Here is a 23720-nt window from a genome sequence, read left to right as displayed (position 1 = left end):
GTACTTTCATATTCAAGTCACATTTCTTCTACTTCCATTCATTCTTGACCTTATATAGATTACCACAAAACACATGTAAGAATTCCATTCCCACTGCATTCAACTTTTATGTTTCCCTTAATATACCCAACTCTCACATGTAACAAGGGAAGCATAAGAGTTATTGCATATGAAACCACATTGTCTTCTTTTAACTAGCAGCTTTTATTTTAAAATGTTTCCATTTTCTCATCCTTGGTGACCATTATACCAAGGTATAACAAATTCATCTATCTAAATAAAATACTAGTATTTGCCATTTATTTGCCATAAACTTGCCATTTATGTATTTTCTTGCAATTATTCACTCTATTTTCCTTGTCAATACTGTGTTGTTGGATGTGATATGAATTTAAGATGCTTTGTCCCTGTTGTATCACATGTTGCATCATATAACCTATGGGAAATTTACTATGAAACATTTGGATTCTTAGCCAGCAACGTAATGATCTGCGCATGTACTTTATGCTACATACAAATCAATCCACCTTTAACATTTTACAAACATTATTTGTACATTTGTCCATAAATACATTACATAAGTAAAGGGGACATCTTACTTTTTTAAAAAAAATTCCTGCTAATTTACTATGCATTCTATTCATTTTCTTGCAAGTTTTCCCATCTGGTTCTCTTATATTAACCTTCAGTTAAATATTAGCACAAAACATTCTGTAACTTTTCATCATGCATCTTTTCTAAATCCACAACCTCCCTTATTTTTATACATTTTCCAATGACCTTTTTGGCCCTCCTCCCATTTTATGCATGTTTCCTTTACAATGTAGAGTTGCATTGCTCTTCCCAGCTTTGGCTCATTGTCTTTTTTACTGTCTTCAATCAGAATTCTGCCAAATGCCTGCCCAGATGCACTTGCACTTTTAAGTTTCTGCCATCTGCAACACATTTGTAAAAGGATACATTCTTCCAATCAGGCACAGATGTGATTTTCACATCCTTATTTTTCCATCAGTCAGGTCCATATTTTAACAGTTCTCCAGTTACACCATCTACACCTGTAGCCTTACTTTAAAATAAACATTTTTCAAGTATCTTTTGGTTCCCTTTTCCCCTGAATGCTTACATTTATAGCATTTGTTTTAATTCCACTTGTTGGCATTTGCTATAATGTCTATATAAATCTGTAAAATACTCTGTCCAGTCATGGTGGCTTCATTTTGGGTGACTTCATTCAGTTTTTTTATTTCATTTATTCTTTTGGAGGCTTCTTGTTTAGTTCTTTTCATCAGTCCAAAACGAATACATATTCCCAAAAAGATTATCTGCATTTTTCTGCTCTAAAAATTGTAGTCATTCATTGCTTCCATTATAACTCCAGTTAGTTCATGGCACTGCACATTCTTAGTGGTTTCCATGTATTTCCTTTTCTAAAATATATTTTATTAAATTTCTTCAAAAATAAAAAAAACCGAAGAAAATTTAAAAAAAGGAAAAACAGGGAAGGGGAAGGTGCAAAAAAGAAAAATTTGAGTAACTTCCAACTTTCTTCAGTACAGTTACAAATATAGCAAGCATTAACTTTTTGGTATAAAATTCAATATTACATTGTATTCCTGTAATCACAAGCCATTCTAATAATCAAATAAATCACTTCTTTCCATTTCTAGCACAAAGTCCCAAAATGGTTTCCACGTAGAAACAAAGCTAGTCAAAATCTCTCCTTTAATCAAGGTAGTTAATTTCGCAATCTCAGTGAGTGCCATTAATTTCACCATCCATTTTTCCTTTGTGGGAAGCTGTAAGTCCGTCCATCTCTGTGCATACAGTTACCATTTATCATAACAAGACCCAAGTTTTTTTCTTCAACCGTTTATCCATCAAATTCATATCATTTCGATTCATTCATTCTGGGAGATTAATCTGCATTTTTCTTCTATTACTTTAGTTTTAGTTTTATTCTAATTTCTTTTGCTTGTGCATCCATTTTCCCTGAAGCCACCCTTGATGCTACCCAAAAATGGTTTGTCCTACAGCTACAATTGCTTATCTCCTTTGTACTCCACACTAATTATCCCAGTCTTTCATCATAAGCAAATCAGTTATGATTTTAGATTCATTTCTTTGCTAGGTGCTTGTTTGAAGACATTTTTATCTAAACTGAATATTTGAAACAATGTTTTTCTGAAAGGGACTCATCCTTCTAATTTTGCATTTTCAAATCAATCCCTTTTTTTGCTTCTTTTTTGTCACCTAGATTATTATCTGCTACATCATATTTATTCAGAACATTGCACTATTTTTTCCAATGGTTATCACACAAATCTAAGTTCATGGTTTTTGTTTAGCATATACGTATAATATAGCTATAGCAACCATCTAGAGACTTTAATGTGTGATCATATCATATTGCAGGTTATACATAGTACAAAATACTTGGTGCAGTATAGAAAAGATCTAAAACATTTTAAATTCTCACTTCCCTTTAAAATTCTCCTTTATATTATTAAAAATTATGTAAGAGCCTTTATAACATAGGGTTCAGAGAAACTTATTTCTAAGTAAAAGCATATTGAAATATACCATAGGTACAAAAGTAAGCCACATATGACTTTTGTGAGACTATATTCCATATTTAGAAGACACAGGTACAAAACTCCGCCTTAAAATTTGCTTAAAAATGGGAGTTCAACATGTATCTACCCATCAAGTTACTTTTCTTGTGTTATTTCTTTTAGTTTTGTTATAAAGTCCAAATTGAAATAAGTAATTCCAAGAAAAGTCCAAAGGATTTTACCTGTAATAGTGTGTGTACTAAATAATGTCTTTAATGAGAATATTTACAATACAATTATTAGCAAAGATTTAAGGATTTATGCATTTATGAATGGGGGGGGGAGGAGGACATTCTGATGCGTAATTATACCAAAATTTTAAGTAGCAAATTGCACAAATTCCTCTCATGTTTTAATTCAAGAAAACATTGATTACATAGCAGGATATTTTAAATATTGTTAGTTGTTTTTTAAAAAATAACTCTAAAAATTTCAAAGGAAAGTCTTATTCAGTTTTTCTTCTATTATAGTTTCTAGACATTTTTCCTTTTTAAAATATTGGTAGATATTATATAACATCACTATGAAATCTCTCAGATTTGTTGTCATGTAAGACATCTTGGTAGTCATGGTAAACTTGTTTCTAGCTCTACTAGGTTACTTGGAACTTTTACAGCAAAGATGAGCTGTCCATCAGTTGTAGTTCTGAAATCCTTGGAATTGTCACTCTGATTTTCTCATTATTTTGCCCCTAGGTGTCGCCTGTGCTGAATTTAAAATTCTGGGGAAAATGTTGCTCTCTCTCTCTCTATATATATATATTGCCTTCTTGATGTAATGATTATACTGTTTGAAATCTTACAGGTATCCATAGGGAAATCAGTGAAGAAAGACAGCAATACTTTTTAGAGAAATACCATGCCTTGTTTTTTTTTAATGGATACCTTGAAAAAATAATAATATTGTGTTTGACTGCATGTATTTAATGAATCATGATTATAACTATCCTCATGCGAGATAGCAGCTGATTGAAGTTTATGGTCTTGAAGTATCAATTTGGCTTAAAACTTCATCTGCAAAAAAGTCTTCTAAAAATCCCTTTTACCATAATTGGTAAATAATTAATAGAACTAATATAAAGATTAACATTCGTAATTAGAGCGGATGAGATAAGATCATATGAGCATAACATTGAGTAAATTAATAGTCTAAAAAGCCTGATGAAACTTAAAGGGAATTTTTTTTTGCTGCATTAATATATTTCATAACTTTTAAATGTAATATATATATTCTAAATAAACTTCCCAGAAGAGATTGTTTCACAGATGGTGCATTGCAATTGAAAACACTTCCCTATAATTACAATCCCTAACTTCAAAGGACATACAGAGAAAATGATTCAATGAGGAGATCATCTTTATGTAATAAAGGAGATTATATTTTTAGATAGATGTAGTATATTCTAGAAGTGATTAAACATTACTTCTTTATAATATGCTGTGTTACATTTTAGTTTTGATGCTCAGTCCTACTATATCAGAAATGAGAGACGTGTATTTTCATAACCTATCATCATCAGTATGGTGAAAGTTACATAATCTCACAACTATCTCATTTTCTAATCTTTGTTCTATTTTCTGTTCTTGGAAAGCATTTTATTTTCATTATTGTGTATGGTTTATAACATTTTCTTCACAACTTTTGTGGGGAACAATCAGTTGATTTTCGTGCTAATATTTACTTTTGCTTTTGCTTTTGCTATCTTTCCCAACACATTAAGGAGACCATAAAGGTTCTTGCTAGTCCATCTAGTTCTAACCAGTGATTTTTCTAGCAGCTTCAAAATATGAAATGATTCAAAACAGTTTGCTCAAAACTGTTATGATGGCATACATAGCATAGTGTTGAAGAAAGTTTTATTAAACGAAAGTTGCAATTTTAGTTAAAAGCACGATTATTAGCTTGACCTTTTTAAGTAACTCATTGCAAAACTTTTCTGTAACGTAGTTTTAACATAATTAGAGCATATTCTACGGAGCCCCAAATTTGGGCAGAGAAAGTAAAAGCAAAAGTTATAATGCAAAAGTCAGGAGCTTCTATCACTTCAAGGTCACTTTAGTTATGCAAAATTATAAGGAAGAAATTATGAGGAATGATAATGTTCAGTCACAGAAATACATTTTACCCTTTGGTCTAACATGCATGCTCTCATGTAGATTTAGGTTTGCTTTGAACACTGTTCAGATAACTATTTGACAGTAATAACTAAGTGAAGCATAGTATAGGGATTGTACCTGTGTTAGGTGGCCCAAGGAAAATAGAGAAATGATTGGACTGAACCTTTTGGGATGTGCTGAATTAGTTGCAATGAAATCAATGTGCCTTCTATTAATGTTCTTATATAAAGAAGGCAAGACGAATGAACAAACGACTCCCATTGAATGGATAAATAAATATTCTGTATTTCTTTGAAAGCTTTCTCTATGGCAAGCAAAGCCATGATTTGTGATCTACTAGTTATCTGGTTCTATTTACCATTTGCTAAGTACAATAGTAATTGAAATGGAAAGCACACATATACTGTGGAAGGGAAAGCTTATTGTATTTCTGTTCTAACATATCCCTGGAGTATTTTCTCATTGAAGAAACCAACAATGTACCCTTAAATACGTAAAATGGAAGACATGAATTGGACCGTTACAGGATGACTGAATCAAAATTTGTCTTAAGAGAGAAAAAAATGGATGCTTAGGATCTTCTGATCCAATTTGCTATAAGTTATCTAAGGCTACACTACCTGATCTACTTTTGCTCCAGCATTAAATATGCCTTCCTAATCTCTAAAGCCTGGTTTGGCTGTAGTGTAACTGACTCAGTTCCTTTTAAGGAGAGATGGGGACAAAACTTTATTATTATTTTTCTGTACTCAAATATAACACTTTAAGACTAGGTTCAGTCGAGGCATCTCATTTATCAAATTTAAGAGATTAATCTGAGATTATATAGATAATTAAGTGCAGATATAATTCAGCTTCACGGTGATTTGCTGATAGGGTTAATATACAATTTGGGTATTTTCTTAAAAGAACTAATGGTATTTTATAAAACCAACAGGCAGTAAAATTATTTTTGAAATTGCCCAGCAATGCAGCTGCTGCAGCAAAATGGCTTTTAGAAAATGTGCCAGAGGCCAACTGTTTGTATGAAAAATACAAAGAAACTATTTCTAGAACGGTACATCATGGAAGGGATATTTGAGGCATCAAGTTCAATGGAAGGATCTCCATTACAGCATGCCTTGCATTTGAAAACATCCGCTGAAGGAATGTGTATTATCACACTTGGAAATTATTTCTTTTATTCAACTGCTTTTATTGATAGGTTTCTTCTAAGATAGAATTATCTACAGAATCTTAGCAGTCTCACATCACAAGCTCTGATTCTTTAGTACATAGGTATGATGCAGATAGAAAAGGGGTATGGGCTTGCATTGCAGTGGCATGATAAATACTTGCTTTCATCATTCTGTCTCTTCTTTTGCTTCTAATCCAAGGCTGCTGCCATTCCAATATTTAACTGGAATTTGCCTTTCTGTAATTTAAATCCATTAATTTCTATCTTGCATTTGGGATAAGTAGAAAACACATCTTCATCTTCTGCTGTGTAACACCTTTTCAGTCTTTGAAAACTCTATTTTGTATGCACACACACACACACAAACACACAATACAGGTAGTCCTCGAGCTAGGGACCATTCAAAGTTACAGCGGCACTGAAAAAAGTTTCTTTTTCCCCACATTTATGACTGTTGCAGCATCCCCATGGTCATGTGATTTACATTTGGCTGCTTGATACCTGATTCACATTTATGACGGTTGCAGTGTCCCAGAGTCATGTGATTCCCCTTTTGCAACCTTCTGACCAGAAAACTCAACGGGAAACCTTGATTCACTTAACAACTATGGTACTAATTTAACAATTGCAGTCATTCACATGGGGCAAGACAAGTCATAAAATGGGGCAAAACTCCCTAAACAAATTTCTCACTTAGCAACATACATTTTGGGCTTAATTGGGGTCATAAGTTTAGAACTACCTGTAAATTAAATATTCTCAATTCCTTGGGTTTCTTGTCAAAGGATTTAGTTTCTTATTCCAAGCAGCCACTTCATACTTCTTAAAACTACATCAAATAATGTGACTCCTTAAAGTATGTGCCTCTAGCTGCATATGATATTAAGGTAAGGTCTTGCCATATAAATTAATGTAGAACCATTAATGCTTTTTCTTTTCTTTCTGCTTCACACTGGTGACTCATACATGTTTTGTCGTTAGCTCCTATTCTGAAATCTCTTTCATAAATATTATTACTAGGTTAGGTATTCTTACTGCATATCTCTACCAAAATAAGAAGGGATGTGGAGGCTCAGTGGCTAAGACGCTGGGCTTGTCAATCAGAAAGTTCAGCAGTTTGGCGGTTTGAATCCCTAATGCCACGTAACAGAGTGAGCTCCCGTTACTTGTCCCAGCTTCTGCCAACCTAGCAGTTCAAAAGCATGTAAAAATGCAAGTAGAAAAATAGGAACCACCTTTGGTGGGAAGGTAACAGTGTTCCGTGCGCCTTTGGCATTTAGTCATGCTGGCCACATGACCACGGAGATGTCTTCAGACAGCGCTGGCTCTTCGGCTTTGAAATGGAGATGAGCACTGCCTCCTGGAGTCTAGAACGACTAGCACATATGTGCAAGGGTAACCTTTACCTTCACCATAATAAGAATTGAATATACTTGTATATTTTCTTTATTACCTGTTAGCATTTTCTGTCAACAGTAAGCAGCTGATATATTGGTGGTCATCCTTTTATTTAAAGCAGCCCTCCTTTTGTTCTTCTGTTGCTGAGCTACCTTACAATTCCAGGATACCTATCTTACTTGCTGTGGGTCACTGTCCCTCTTTCTATCTCCGTACAGTATGTCTCCTTTTTTGTTGATTTTTGCAGTCCTTCTCTTATTTTTTCACTATTGGCAATTGTGCCATTTTTTAAAGAAACTTTCTTTCACTTTGAACTCTCTCTTCTCTTTCCATGAACTCTTTATTCTGAATTTGCTAAAATTCTCTTTCTTTGAAGTCCAAGATACAGGTGAAACTTGAAAAAATTAGAATATAGTGCAAAAAATTCATTTATTTCAGTAATGCAACTTAAAAGGTGAAACTAATATATGAGATAAGACTCATTACATGCAAAGCAAGATAGTTCAAGCCGTGATTTGTCATAATTGTGATGATTATGGCTTACAGTTCATGAAAACTCCAAATCCACAATCTCAGAAAATTAGAAAAGGGCAAACCAAGTACTGAGTAAATATGCATGCTTATACTTTTCAGAGATCCAATATTGTTCTATGTACAATCCTTGTTTTATTGATTGCATGTAATATTCTAATTTTCTGAGATTGTGGATTTGGGGTTTTCATGAGCTGTAAGCCATAATCATTGCAATTATGACAAATCACAGCTTGAACTATCTTGCTTTGCATGTATTGAGTCTATCTGATATTAGTTTCACCTTTTAAGTTGCATTACTGAAATAAATGAACTTTTGCACAATATTCTAATTTTTCGAGTTTCACCTGTATGTGTTTGATTGTATTGTGTTAGCTACAGTGCTTTTATATTAAAATTTTAAAAGAACTCAATTTTTACAATAGCTTTTCTTCCTCCCCACCCCTCAGCCTAGTGCTTCTGCTATTATCACTCCCCTACACCCAAGATGTTTTCCCTGTGGATTAGTTTCAGGTTAGAAAGAGTCAGGAATAGCTGATCTTTCTCCGCCCATGAAGGAAAAAGTTGTCAGCAAGTCAGGACAATAATTTATTGGAAAAATCATCCTTGGCAGTGTGTCTCCAACAGATGTCAGGGCAATTAAAGTCCCCCATCAGTACTATTTGATGCCTATCTGAAAGAACCGCAATTTGCTTTAGGAAAGCATGAACTGTATAGGAAAGCCCGAGCTATATATTTTATTTCATTGGGCAACATACCAACAACAGCTTGTTTTTTTAAAAAAATCTGTCCTCTTCTTATTTTAAACCAGATGTCCTCTCTTAATGCCTATTCCATTCACTGGAATGCAAGGCTGATATTTTTAACCTATTGTGGGACACCTCTTTTCCTGTTTATTTATTAATCATATTTACATGGCTGTCAATCTTACACAAAGTGTCTCTGAGCAGAACCTACTTTATTTTTTTTAAATGTACCTTTCACTTACTATATTTCAAATACTTAAGTTGTTCATTATGTAAAATTACTCTTTAAAAATAATTGAGAACAAATTATTCTGATTTGCAGAAGTATGCATCTGCTGAAAAAATAAAGGCAGTGATGTATTATAAATAGTAAGAAACAGTATTAAAAATAAAGGTACGATATCGTAACTCCCTTATATAAATCAATAGTAAAACTGTGTCTGGAATCTGGAGTACAGTCCTGAACCTTAAAAAAAAGGATATAGTGGAGTTGGATAAGATTCAGAGAAGGGCAATTAAGATGATCAAGGGGCTGGAACAGCCTCCTGGAGTCCGGGGAAGAAATGACAATCTGAAGATGATTCTGCGATAAGCAAAGCTGATGACTGTAGTACAGGGGTGTCCAAACTTGGGAACTTTAAGACTTGTGGACTTCAACTCCCAGAATTCCCCAGCCGGCTGGGGAATTCTGGGAGTTGAAGTCCACAAGTCTTAAAGTTCCCAAGTTTGGACACCCCTGCTGTAGTAGAATGAAGAGCCGGAGAAATGACAGACTCTTTGTAATTCCTCTCTGGACAAGGAGAGGGCTTGAACTAAAGTGCTCCAGAGAGTTGCTGCTCATGAGGAGACTGCAAGACAGCAGTTTCTGGTGGGTTGAATGCTCTGGGAGCTGAGGGAATAGCCATCTTTTTGCTGAAATCATGGCCAGCATTTTCCAAACGACACTGTCTTCACATACTTCCTTTTCTAATCACTTTGGGAAATCCCTTTTTAACTGCTTTTTTTTCTTTTCTTTATTCTTTTATTTGTGTTTCTGTTTTTCTGTTCGGTACGTTTCATTGGTTCCTTTTGTAATACTTTTTTATTGTGGCAATCTTAATTTTTTAATAAAATTATTAAAGTCCCATGAGGAAGAGTTGCAATATTCAGGCCTTTTTAGTTTAGAAAAAAGAACAGTGAGCAGGGACATGATTGAAGTATACAGAATTATGCATGGCAGTGTGACTGCTCTGAAAGGCATCTGCTGGAAGAGAAAAATAGGTTTCCTTGTGCTGTTGGTTGGCCACCACGAGAAGAGATGGGTAGAATAGATGGAGTATCTGTCTGAGCTAGCAGGGCACTGCTTATATTCTTATGTCCTTAAAAGCCAACTCTTATTAACTGTATGCATCTATTCATGTTTTTTGTACTTTTCCCCATAGGATAAAATGAAATTGATCATCATACTATAATTCCATAGCAGAATACTATCAAAAAAAAATTTTTTTTTTTAAAATGCCTTAAATCTTTCTTACAATTTCTCAATTTCCAATAATAGTTGACGGCTTGCTTTTCCTGTGTTATGAAAAAAAAAAGTGAAGCTGAGCCCACTTCTGTATCAGACTGTTCAAATATGCCTCTTAGAAGCATTCTACAAAGAGTGGATCTTGCAATTGTATATTAGGCATAGGAAGAAAAAAAACATAGTTGGCTCCTGGGCATTCATTGTAAACCATGCTTAGTACAAAATTACAGCTGAAATGAAATCATGCATTTATTATTTATCCCCATTTCAGGGGTGGGTTTCTGCTGGTAGAGTCTGGTACGTGCGTACCCATTCGTCAAATTTAGTGTGCCTTTCAGTACCTGTTCATCCGGTGGCAATGTACCAGAATGCTCCCTTCCCTGGCCTGTGCCCCACTCCCCGCTCATTCCCCCCGCCCGCCCAGCCACCACTCGATCTCTCTCTCCTCCCCTCCATGCTTGCAAAGCATAGCATGAAGGGCAGAAGCCCCCAAACCCAGCGGGGAGCCTAAGCAAAGGAAGAAGCGGAAAGCTGGGCGGAGGAAGGGGGAAACACTAGCAAGGTCTGCCTGCCATAAATTTGACTCCACGCAGAGTGGACTGCAGAGGGTGCCATAAGGCAGGTTGATCAGGGCTGCGTGCTGCTGCAAGAAGCCACGCTGCTACTGCTGGAGCTGCATTGCCCCGCTGGGTTCAGGGACTTCTGCCCACGTGCTGTGCTTTGCAGCCTCCAGAGCCTTGCATGGATCTCTTTGGTGTGCTGGGCAACCTGGTTCTGGGAATCCCCCCCCCCCGAACCAGGTTGCCCAGCACCCAAAGAGGCCTGTGCATGGCTCCAGGGGCTGCAAAGTGTGGCACGAGGGACAGAAGTCCCCGAACTAGGATTTCCCCCTTCCTCCACCCAGCTCTCCACCTCCTCCTTTGCTTAGGCTCCTGGCTGAGTTCGGGGGCTTCTGCCCCTCGTGACCTGCTTTGCAGCTTCTGGAGCCTCACACGGACCTCTTCAGGGTGCTGGGCAGCCTGATTCGTGGCGATTCCCCCCCCAAAAAAAGACCGACCACCCATCTCTCCAAATCTTGCAACTTTTTCGGGGGTTTCTTAAAAAAAAGTCTCTCCAGACAATCTTGAAAACCTGCAAGTTTGCTTTGGGAGGTGGCAGATGGACAGCACCCCCCCCATTCCTGGGCACCTGCAGATTCAGAGTCTGCAGTCTTAAAGCAAACCTTTGCACAGTAAAGAAAATCTCCTAAGTGTGAGAAGTTCTTAATTGCCTTTACTGTGCAAGTTGCTACAGGCTCCGAGGCTGAAGTCACCCAGGGATTTTGTGGTGGTGGGGATGCTGCCCATCTGCCCCCTCCCAAAGCAGGTTTTCAAGATCACTTGAAGACACGGGCAGTTGATCCTTTTTGGGGGGAATGGGCCGCGCTGCCAAGGACGGGAACCGGATGGGATGGGATGGGATGGGATGCTGGCAATGCAGCATGTCCTGCAAGAAGAGCCCCAAGGGCAAGGGCAGCAATGCTGCACCCTCCTCAGTCCTGCCTGCCGCCCAACAATGCACCTCCTCCTTGTCAGGTGGGCAGGGCAGGGGTGCAGGCATGGCCCAGGAGGGGGGGTAATGGGGGGTGCTGTCCAGCTGGCCCTCCCTCAGCAGCAATGGCATTCCACGATGTTACCTTCAAGGTGAGCGGCAGGTGCAGCCGCCACTTGGCCAGGGTAGCGGGGCAGGCGGACAGGCAGAGGGTTGCTGCTGGCGCAATTGAGGCGGCACGTCTCAGGGAGGCTTGGTGGGTGCAAAGGGGGCCTGTCTTCCCTGGCCAGGCTGGAACATGGTGACGGCCTTGTAGCAGGCATGTTTGCCGCTCGCGGAGCAAAGATGCGGCACTCAGAAGAGGCAGTGGGCTTGTTTTCAAGCCAGTTCCTGGCCCTGTGAAATTCCCGAAAGTGCCTTGGCTCTGGAGCATCGCATGCTGCGCCCGCTGCTGCTGCTGCCACCCCCGCTCCTGAACGGAATTGTCAGCCATGAGCCGGTGCCTGAAGCTGCTGCTTGCAGGCATTCGCGGGAAGCTCTTTGCCCCATGACAGCTCTTTTATGTCTCAAAAGTACTGTTTCCAAAGAGCAACTGGATTGTTTTTTTCCTTGAGGAGGAAGAAGAACGAAATGTTTCACTTCTCATCCAAGCTTCATCAGTTGTGATGGTGGTGTGTGTGAGAGAGGTGGAGAGGAAGGCTTGGTACTGGTTGAGGCTGGATGGTAGGGGAAAGATAGGTTCTGACCAGATTTTGGGGGGGACTGGGGGGAGGGGGGAATGGAAGGATTGAGTTTTGGTTTTTTTGCAGTTATCTGGTTGTTCACTATCTCTCAGAGCTGTTGAAGCCGCTTGGGGATTGATCTGTGCCCTCAGATCTCCTGAATCAATTGTGGAATCTTCTTGGAACTGCTACAAGGAGTGCATTGTAGACTAGACATAGGTGGTGTCTTATTCCTCACCTTCTGTTGAGAGAGGGATGGAGAGACTTGGTCTGTCCCGAACCTTTGAAGCTGGTGGGGCGGGCTCTGGATAAAAGTCAAAACCTGAATTTGATGCTGACTTAGAGGTTTTTGTTGGAATCCTGGTTTAAGTTTTGGTGAAAGATTTAATTCACCCTAAACTTGTGACTGCTTTCATAAAACCTTAGAGTGATTTAGAAGAAATAAAAAAAGAAAGAAAGAAAAGATGAAAGAAAGAAAGAAAGAAAGAAAGAAAGAAAGAAAGAAAGAAAGAAAGAAAGAAAGAAAGAAAGAAGAGCAGGGGGAGAGAGAGAGAGACAAAGAGACAGAGACAGAGAGAAAGAAAAAGAAAAAGAGAGAAAGAAAAAGAAGAAAGGAGGGAGGGAGGGAAGGGAGAAAGAAAGTGGGAGAGATACACACAAGAAAGAAAGGAAGGAAGGAATGGAGGGAGAGGGAGAGAAAAAAGAGAGAGACAAAGATAGAGAAAAAAAGAGAAAGAAGGAAAGAGAAAGAAAAGGGAGGGAGGGAGGGAGGGAGGGAGAGAGAAAAAGAAAGAAAACTTATGACCACAATTGAGCCCAAAAATTTGGTTGCTAAGCAAGAGCATCGTTAAGTGAGTTTCACCACATTTTCCAAGTTGGCCACACCCACCCAGTCACATGACTGCCAAGCCACTCCCACAAAACAGGCCACGCCTACATAATAAGTTCTAAAAAAAATTGAAACCCACCACTGTTCCATTTCCTCCAGAAGTACAAAGTACACATGCGCCTCCCATTTTTAATCCAACAACCCTGTCTAATAGAGATCTAGTGAGCTTTGATGGTTAAGGCAGAGTTTAACCTGAGTTTCCATTGAATTATTCCAGTACCTTAAACACTATATTATACTGGTCTAATGTTTAGAATGAAATAATTAGCTAATTTAAATATAACTAGTGGGTACTCTAATAGCTAATGGAGTGGAGTAAAATTTGGGAGCCCACAAAAAATCATTGAATGACTACAGACAGTCACTTTCTCCCAGCTCAGCCCAGCCTACTTCAAATATTGTGAGAAAAATAGGAGAAAGCAGTTTATGTTTTGCTCCTGAATGAAAGGCAGAATATAAACTTTCTTAACATTTATTTTAAAATGGATAATGGAATGTAGATTACTTACAAATGGGGCAGTGGGAGAGAGAACTATATTGCATATTTAGAATATTGTATCTTATGGATTTTCTTTGCATTAGAGGTAGCCAGTGACGTGCGGTGAGGTTTATGGCTGGTGAGGCTGGTGACATCATCAGCGCGAGCCGCGGTCCCCTTCATGTTGACTCAGGAAGGCGAGAAATAAGACCATGTGTGCAGGAGGCTGAAGCTGCCTCAGCCTCCTGCACACATGGTCCCATTCCCCGCCTTCCTGAGTCAACATGAAGGGGACCGCAGCTCATGCTCCACGGTCCCGCGGCTCGCACTCCGCAGTCCCCTTCATGTTGACTCAGGAAGGTGGCGAATGGGACCACATGTGCAGGAGGGAGGCTGAGGCTAGAGGACCCTCCTGCACACGTGGTCCCATTCCCGGACCACGTGTGCAGAAGGTTCCTCAGCGCCTTTTCCCTTTTCCCTTTTTTTTATTTTCATGATGAGAGCGGTGAGGCTCTGCCTCCCCTGCCTCCCCTGACCGCACGTCCCTGGAGGTAGCCCAACTTTGTTTTATATGCTTCATGATCAGGTTGTGGTGTTTTTGTTGGTTTGGAGCCACTATGATGCCTAACAGTTGGAATAACCTGCTGGGAGAGCTCTGATACATTTTGTGTATGGAAATGTTGTTGTAGCGGTGGCCCATGAATATGTAGAAACATTACAAAGAATTCTGTGCAAACCAAAAGACTGCATGCCTCACCAAGACAGAGCTTACACTGTTTCCATAATTAACAACTGAGTTTGCAATTGGCTAACTACATAGGAAAAACAGGGAGGTAACTATTTAAAAAAAAAACTAAGTAGCACACAACTGCAATAAAGAACTAAAATCATAAATCCTTAAGAGCCATCCATGCCATCAATGCAGATTACACAATTCATTACGAAAACACATAATAGATCACACAAACATCAGAAAAGCCAAAGAATTCCTGGAAGCCTGGCACTAAAATAAAGGAGTTATCAACAGATCAATAGAGCTGGATACATTCTACAACCCAGCCAAATACCTGATCCAGGCCACACACAGCAAGCAGATGAGGCTGTTCAATCAAAGTAGAAACACCACCATTCACAGCAGCCAATTAATCAGCATCTTCCAGGAAAATTCCAATCATCCCCCCACCCCCACCCCAAACCAACTCCTTGTGTTCCAAATTTAACATAGTCTACAAATAATGAAAGGTAAACCCCATTTTATGAACTGTTGTGCTGAGGAAATCTTCATGGGATCAGGGCAGAATCCAGTGATAATCTCAGTACTGATCTTCCAAAAACTAGGCAACCCAACTATTTAGTATGACTATTGTATCTCTTTGGAGACCCTAAGGATCTATGGACCTGGCATAGGGCAGTGGTACCGCTATCTGTCAGTGCAAGCTGGTTTTGTAGGAATGGAGGAAAATAGCTTGTAAAGGTCAATGATGTTTCTAAAAAGAATTCCAGAAAAAATGGTACTTAAGTTATCAATGGATGCTTGAAGAATGAACATGAAATGGGTGTGACTCGATGATTTTATTTTCAGTTACAGTTAGGTATTTACTGTTGTTGTTTTGTCCTATTTCCCCCGTTAATTTGTACATTTCAATTTAGAAAGCTGCCTGTATTATATTTAAAATATATCTGTAGTACAATATAGCAGTAGATGATTTGAAATAGTGTGCTGCATCAACCTTCTCATGTTATCTAGAGTGACCGTTACTTAGAATTTAGTTTATATTGGTATATACTGGTGTGATTAGTGATGTATTTAAAAAAAGCTCTGCCTTTTTTAAAATACTGAATGCCCCAACTCCAGTTATGATCAATTTCATAGGTCAAAAGAGGGATGTAACTCTTTTTGGAATATTAACGGAACAATGTATGAAGCAAGCTAATATCTGTATTTTTAGTTGCAATTATTTAGGGTTACAGTATCCATGTTATGAAATGGTGATAATAATTATTGTAGATATCTTATTTTATATAAATTTCCCCTTATTCCTCCTATTCACAAAATGTTTGTAATCTTTTGAGTTACAACAGTTCACTTAACAATCATTCAAAGTTACATCTCCCCCAAAAGAACTTACGACAGTCTCAAAGTTATGAATGTTGCAGCACAACAGCAGCCGCTCACCCTTACGACTGACTGCGGAGACACTGCAACATATTCCCCCTACCTATCCCCCCCTCCCCCAGGATCTAACAGGCACTGGACCTGTGGAGACTCACTTAACTTGAGAATATCTCCATGATCAAGAGATCTGTTTCCTCTCCAGCCTCTCTGCTGCAGTTTTTTTGCCTGCTCCTGGAGCACCAATAGCGGAGCAATAAGACTAGAGGTGGAGTGTCCTGTTCAGCCTGGCTGACTCACCAAGGCTGCCTATGCAGGACACTCAATCTGCTTTTGGAGCACTGGGCAGCCTTGGGAAATCTTAAGCAGCATGACATCGCATCCCCGAAGCCTCCCAGTCTCTGCATCAAAAGACTTTGCTGGGGAAAATGGAGACCTGCAGAGGTGCGAGATCGCACTTCTTCAGCTCTCCATCCTCTGCTCCAAAAGCTTTTGCAAAGAGGATGGAGGACTTGGTGGTCACGATCTCGCGCTACTTCAGGCCTCCATTCTCTGCAACAAAAGCTTTTTAAAAGGGCCTGTGGAGACTCCACGGGGCAGGATAGGTGAGAGAAGTAATTGTGGGGACCCGATGACTACCTCAGTGGGTCAGGTAAGGCCTTGAGTTGTCTGAAGCAGGTGGCCTGTTCCAGCACTCAGCCCCCCCCCCCATGGTCTTCCCCACTCTGAGATACCTCATGTGTACTTAATGACCTATGCATTTGATTAATGAATGTGTCAGGGAAAGCAGGGAAGGTTCACATCAAATGAACACGATCCAATTAATGAATCCTCAGGTTAAAAATGTAAATGGCAGGCTGTATTACATTTGTAACTTGAGGATTATCTGTGTAGAGAACATGGCTGCTGCTGCTGCAATAGGTTTTTAGCATTTGAAGAGCTAAATGTGTATCAGAAACTGCACAGAGAAAAAAGATAATTGATCAGAAGTGACAAATTAAGACAAAAATAACAGATAGTTTACTGATTTTTTCTCTAAAAGGTTTATTGTAAAAGTGGAAGTGGGGAGGGAGAAAAGTCGAGTTACCTAGGGAAGAATAGTGAGATACACTGATAGCAATCTTCTTTTATGTATGAATGCATTTTCAGAAAGGTTCCTGAACATTCTATAAATTAGTATAAATGTTTGTGCATATAAATTGATCTGTTTGGCAGTGTCATTAATCCAGTGGTGGGATTCAGCCAGTTTGCACCTATTCGGAAGAACCGGTTGTTAACTTTCTAAGCAGTTGGGACAACCAGTTGTTGGAAGAAATCTCCTTTTGTCCCATTCCCCCCACCCCACTTTACAGGGCTAATTCTGTAAGGAAGGCAGGAAGGAAACATTCTGGTATTGTTTCTATGCTAATCTTTATTGTCCTGCTTACAGAAACTGCCTCTCCGGTTAACCCTTATTTCATTTTAACAGCTAAGGCCAAGAGCTCATTGACGTGAGTGATGTTGAGTTGACCTTGCCCACCCAGTCATATGACCACCGAGCCACACCTACCCAGCTGGTCATTAGGGCAGAGGACCGGTTGTTATCCCACCACTGCATTAATCCCATTTGCAGTTTCAGTCTTACTGCTTCCTACATGATGCTTATATATTGCTATAATCTTCAATATACAGGTAGTCCATGACTTATGACCACAATTGAGCTGAAAATTTCTGTTGCTAAGCAAGACAGTTGTTAAGTGAGTTTTGTCTCATTCTATGGCCTTTCCCTGTTGTTAAGTGAATCACTGAATTTGTAAAGTTAGTAACACATTAAGTGAATCTGTTTTCCCCGTTGACTTTGCTTGTCAGAAGGTCACAAAAAGTAATCAAATGACTCTGGGACACTGCAACGATCAGAAATATGAGTCGGTTGCCAAATGCCTGTATTTCGATCAATGTGAACATGGGGATGCTGCGGCCATTGTAAATGTGAAAAAAATGGTCATAAATTACCTTTTCAGTGCAGTTGTAACATTGATTGGTCACTAAAAGAACTGTTGTAAGTTGAGGACTACCTGTATAGTGATTTTAATTACAGTGGAGGCATGCACACATCTGTAACTCTGAAGAGTTTTAAAAAGTTAGATGTTTGTGTTTATTTGGGTTTAGGAGTGATTTATTTTTTTTAAATCCTCTTTAAGTTGTCCTCTCCAGTATTATAGCCAGGTTGGCAGAATAACTGAAATCTTTCAGCTTGGCAAACAAAAGACACATTAGCTGAGTCCCTATGCTCAGTAAATATAAGAAAATAAATTGAGACTTTTATGTTTTTGACTGACTATAATGAAACAATAGTCCTTCCGACACAAATGATTAAGCCTTAACAATGACCTTTGAGAAGCCAATCTGACATGAAACAGAATGAATCTCGGTTCATTAGACTACCAGTGCAGTGACCCCTAAAACATTCATCACTTCAACTAAGCCAAAATGTAGTTACTTCTTAGAAAAATACCTATCCCAATTCTGTAAATTTCCTCCTAGTACAATACACAGTCCTATCTGAAACCAGGGAAATGGAACCTGTCTACTGTTCTGAGACTAAATTTCTGATTATTTTTTATGGGTTGGATTCTAGAGTTCCTTATTTTTTCATTTAAATGGCAACTTTCCAAGGTGGTAAGAAATCACTGTGAAAAATGAGTACATAAATTATAAGGTGATTTTTAAAAACTGACGATTCTGGAGGGAAGGTGATGATGGAAAATGTCATTCTGATCTTACGTATCACTGACAGTGTGATTATTTCAACAGATGTTATTTGAAAGATTCAGCCTATTAATGAAGCATTTGAATTTCGGTCTTGTTGTAGAACATTCTCAAAGTTCAAAATGCTGACAGTTGAGCACTTTACTTCATGCCTCAAAAAAGCGTTAGTATCCAAATTACCTCAAGCTTTATGCATTCTAAAAATGCAAAATTTAATTATCTTTTAAAACATCTAATTTATGTGCCTGTAACATGTGATGACGATATATATCACTTATTCTTCAGTGTTCATGTTTGCTTTCAGAATCATTGGAATTAATAACCTACCCAATTACTATATAACCTGTGCTATTTGCTTGTGGTTTATGTGTGCCATAAATGAAATGATTCTAAGAAAAGTAGTGATAAATGGAGACTTACACATGATTCAGATATATCCCCTTTTATTTACTCTAGTAAGAGGCTAAAGGGGATGCAGTGGCTCAGTGGCTTAGACGCTGAGCTTGTTGATCAGAAAGGTAATTCGGCGGTTCGAATGCCTAGTGCTGAGTAACGGAATGAGCTCTCATTACTTGTCCCAGCTTCTGCCAACCTAGCAGTTGGAAAGCATGTAAAAATGCAAGTAAAAAAATAGGGGCCACATTTGGTGGGAAGGTAACAGTGTTGTGTGCGCCTTTGGCATTTAATCATGCCGGCCACATGACCACGGCGATGTCTTCGGACAGCACTGGCTCTTTGGCTTTGAAACAGAGATGAGCACTACCCCCTAGAGTTGGGAACAACTAGCACATATGTGCAAGGGGAACCTTTACCTTTTAAGAGGCTAAAATATTTCAATTATGATTTAAAATGTATGCATATTTTCTACTCAGTTAAAATAAAGTACCAACTTCATTTTGGTATTTTTTCCCCAAGGGATGGTTCAAATAAATAATTTTCAAACTCTGGGTTCAGTTCTGTTTGTTAACTGTATCTGAAACAAACTAAGGTTCCTATGATTAAATGTATTGGGAAAATATAGTCTGTTCCTAAGAATATCTAGATATGCCATCTCTGCTGAAGAAGGGAAGAGAAACAAAGGTACATAAGTCTAAGGATTAGTCATTATGACTTTTGAATTGGACTTTGGTTTGCATCTACAATTCAGTATCTCTCTATTGCAATCTGTTTTACTAATCACACAACTAAACTGAACTCACCTATCGTGGTGTGTAAAGTATGGTTTGTGGCAAGGTTGGTCAACCTTCAACCCTAGTTGTAAGGAATCTCTGAACCGCTCCTCTCCCACCCCTGGAGTTCTCTATATTCATGTTTATATCAAGAATGACGCAAATTTCCATCTTCCTGTGTGATTAAAAAAAGTTGTATGTGTTCCCACCAAAAGTTTAACATGGTTTCATAAATAATCACCTCCAAGAAAGCCAAGGAAGGGTGGTGAAGCCTTCTCCAGTTCTATAAGTGTGGCCCCACTCTGAAGTATTGCGAAGCCAGCTGAGGCCACAATGCTTGATTCTCTCCATCCCCATTGCAAACTGAAGTGCTCACCTCTGGTTTAATTGTTTGATATGATGTATAAGTATAATCAAGTACTTATTTATTTTTATTTGTCACTCATGTACAAGATAACATAAATAAGAATAAACATGAATAAGAACATAGGAAATGGGTACAAATAAATGGGGACAGTAGGCCAGGGACATTAGGCATGCTAGTGCACTTATGCACGCCCCTACTCATGGCTTATTCAATAAGCAATAGAATATTAGCACAAACAAACCACCAGGCATTCATTCTTCACAAAAATGCTTTCTTATTTCTTTTAGAATTAGAGCAATGAAATCAAGGAGCATCTGGTTATTCCTCCTATTGCTTGAAGTTTTCATATCAGTGGCTTGTGGATGGATGGAATCAAACTGGAACAGACAATTTTATTCTGATTCTGGGAGGTTAACGCAAGAGGTAAGATAAAATTTAAAAATGTACATTTTCTTTGGTTTTGTGCTTCTTCGTTCATCCCAGTATACATTTTTCCTTCAAATTGAGATTTAAATATATATATATATATATATATATATATATATATATATATATATATATATATATATATATATATATATATATATATATATATATATATATATATATATATATATATATATATATATATATATATTTGTGTGTGTGTGTGTATGTGTATGCAATTTAATGTGAAAAATTATTAGCAATAATTGAAAACCTGAGCTTCCATATTTTTCAAAAACAAACTTTTATATTTTTAAACACAAAATATCAAATTTGTATTCTACGTGTTCTTTCTTTTATTCTTTATTCCTGTAGAGGTTGCTGAGCACATAGTCAGTATGGCCAATGGCGAGGGATGCAGAAAGCTGCAGTTTGTCAAAATCTGCATAAGTGCTGTAAGAAATTAAGTAGAGTTTACACTTGATTCAATCTTGGCCTTTGTTTTACCAACCACAAATGCATAAGGAAATGTTGTCTTCCCCAAGGTTGCATAGCATGGTTCTTGACTAAAAAAAAAAGACATTACATTTCCCATGTCTAACTCAGAAAAATATCATAATATAGCATCTTCTAATCTTTGGTCCAGAACTGATTTTCTTACCTTTAAAAAAGAAACCCAAATCCATAGATTCCCCAACTATAAATCTCGATTAGTAATAGTGATAAACTTAGTTGGGAAATAATAAAATTAAGTTCAATATTCTGTTCTACAGTTTGGTGCAGTTTTCTCTTTTGTCCATTAAAGTATGCATAGTATATATGTATGTCCAGGTCACATGTGATCCTTTAAAAGTATTATGTCTTCATTATTATTTTTTGCTAGGAAGTATCTTGTTGGGATAATGAATGCATTTATTGCACATAAATATAATACAGCTGCTGAATTAAATTCCAACATGCATACATTTGTATATGTGCACGCACACTAATATACTAATGAATTGTTTAAATATTAGTGAAGGCTTTTCCAAGCTGGGGATAAGTGAGATAAAGAAGTTTAAACATGTTAAATTTAATTTTTTAAAATTCAGATTATAGAAGGAAAACATAATATTTTTCCTCTCCCATTTTCAATGTACTGTCCAGGATTTGACACCAGCCATCCAGATTAAGTCCCAGCTCTGAAACACATGTTCTATTCCCTTATGTTCTTATCAATTATTTATGCTTATTTTTTAAATGTTTAACAGATAACATATTGCAAAATTAGTCCTTTCAACACTAATAGTCAGAGGGAGAGAGAGAGAGAGAGTTCTCCACCCTCTCTTTTGTGCTTAGGTAGCAACATGCTGTGATCTAAAGGGTTAGAGGAACTACATAGGGCTGATGGCTTAATTAGTCTAACATGCTTTTGCATTCTTTCTCTCTCATTTAACAGAAAAGATTAATAGAAATCTTAATGTATTACTTATGAATCTACTCCTGGTAGCCATAATAATACTACAGTAGCTATAGCAGCTATATACATTAGCATAATATTTTAAATTCTGTGCCTTGTGAAGATAAAGGTCTCCCCATTAACAACCTGACATTTGAAAAAGAACAATGTGACTTGAATGAAAGCAGTTGCTGAAATGCCTTAGTAAATGATTTAGCTGTAGTTTTTCATATGAAAATTGCACAGAAATATTTATCCACTTGAACTTCTTCTGTAACCCTGAAGTTATTATACAAATTACTTGTTTTGGGTTGATTAAGCATGGATGCCCTAGTCCGCACATTTAACTATTTAACAAGTGTGAAGTGTATGGAAAATTGCAGTTCCAACTAAATGACCAGTTTTATATTGGTGTAGATAGAGTGCCTCCGCAAACCCAGCCAGATTCTTGTCAATCGTAGGTAGCTAGCAGATGCCATCTAAATCATCTAAATTATTTCTCAAATCAGTGTAGAAGTTCTAGTCTATGTGACTAATATTTCTAGAGGATACCATAGTGCAGTGATGGCGAACCTACGGCACATGTGCCACATGTGGCACGCGGAGCCATTTGTCAAGGCACGTGAAGCGCTGCCCTGCCAGCTGAGTTCACCCTTTCTAAAAGCCATTTTTCGCCCTCCACAGGCTCCAGACGCTTTATAGGAGCCTGGGAAGGGCGAAAAGAGCCTCCCCCACCCCCCCTGGAGGCCTTCCAGAGGCTTCATGAGCTTCCCTGAAGCCTCTGGAGTGCAAAAACCTACAGGCAAACCAGAACTTCAGGAATGAACTTCCTGTTTGCTCGGAAGGTCATTTTGACTGCTCCGGAGGCTTCAGGGAAGCCTCCTGAAGGTCCCTGAAGCCTTTGGAGCGCTCAAAACGACCCTCCCAGCAAACCGGAAGTGACTTCTGGTTTGTTTGGAGGGTTGTTTGACTGCTCTCGAGGCTTCAGAGAAGCCTCCTGAAGGTCCCTGAAGCCTTCGGAGCAGTTAAAATGACCCTCTGAGCAACCGGAAGTGACTTCCGGTTTGCTCAGAGGGTTGTTTTGACTGCTCTCGAGGCTTCAGAGAAGCCTCCTGAAGGTCCCTGAAGCCTTCGGAGCGCTCAAAATGACCCTCCGAGCAACCGGAAGTGACTTCCGGTTTACTCGGAGGGTTGTTTTGAGCGCTCCGAAGGCTTCAGGGAAGCCTCCTGAAGGTCCCTGAAGCCTCTGGAGGGCTTCAGGGGAGCGGGGGAGGCTGTTTTCGCCCTCCCCATGCTGTTATAAAGCCTCTGGAGCCTGGGGAGGGCGAGAAAAGCATGCAAAAATTGGGGGTTGCCCCTGTAATGCGTGCATGCGCACTGGGGGTCGCACATTGCATTATGGGTGCAGTATGCCTGCAAACGACCCCCCTGCACTCCCCCCCATTTATGGCATGTGAGCCAAAAAAGGTTCGCCATTGCTGCCATTGTGGATAAAATTAAGTTAGAGATTTCTTTTTAACATACTATATGTGCTTTTTATTTACATCACAATTTATCTTTATTTTTAACCAAGGCTTTCCTGGAGTATATTATAGAAATAAATAAGTCTTTCCACTCAAAAGAGTGGAAAAGCAGGTGAAAATAGAGGCTTGATAAAAGGAAATAATGCTCCTTTATTTAATAAAATGAGCAGTATAACTGCTCAGGGAGAGAAGGAACCATTCTTTCAGCCGTTCTTAAAATAATCCTACTTCC

At 38.5% G+C, this 23720-nt stretch overlaps 1 protein-coding gene across 2 annotated transcripts in view; it reads left to right on the top strand.

Moving 5' to 3' along the window:
• FSTL4 (follistatin like 4) overlaps positions 1-23720 on the top strand; it is a 520328-nt gene that overhangs the window by 1839 nt on the left and 494769 nt on the right. For both annotated transcript variants that reach the window (XM_081936569.1, XM_081936570.1), the window contains exon 2: positions 20389-20524. In XM_081936569.1, the coding sequence (XP_081792695.1) occupies positions 20399-20524 (126 nt within the window). In that variant the 5' untranslated portion in view covers positions 20389-20398. The remainder of the gene's footprint in view (positions 1-20388; positions 20525-23720) is intronic.

Source organism: Natrix helvetica (genome assembly GCF_964273705.1).
Source record: "Natrix helvetica genome assembly, chromosome: 1".
Classification (NCBI taxonomy): Eukaryota; Metazoa; Chordata; class Lepidosauria; order Squamata; family Natricidae; genus Natrix; species Natrix helvetica.
Note: the sequence above shows the minus strand (reverse complement) of the source record. Positions and strands in the feature narration are given on the sequence as shown.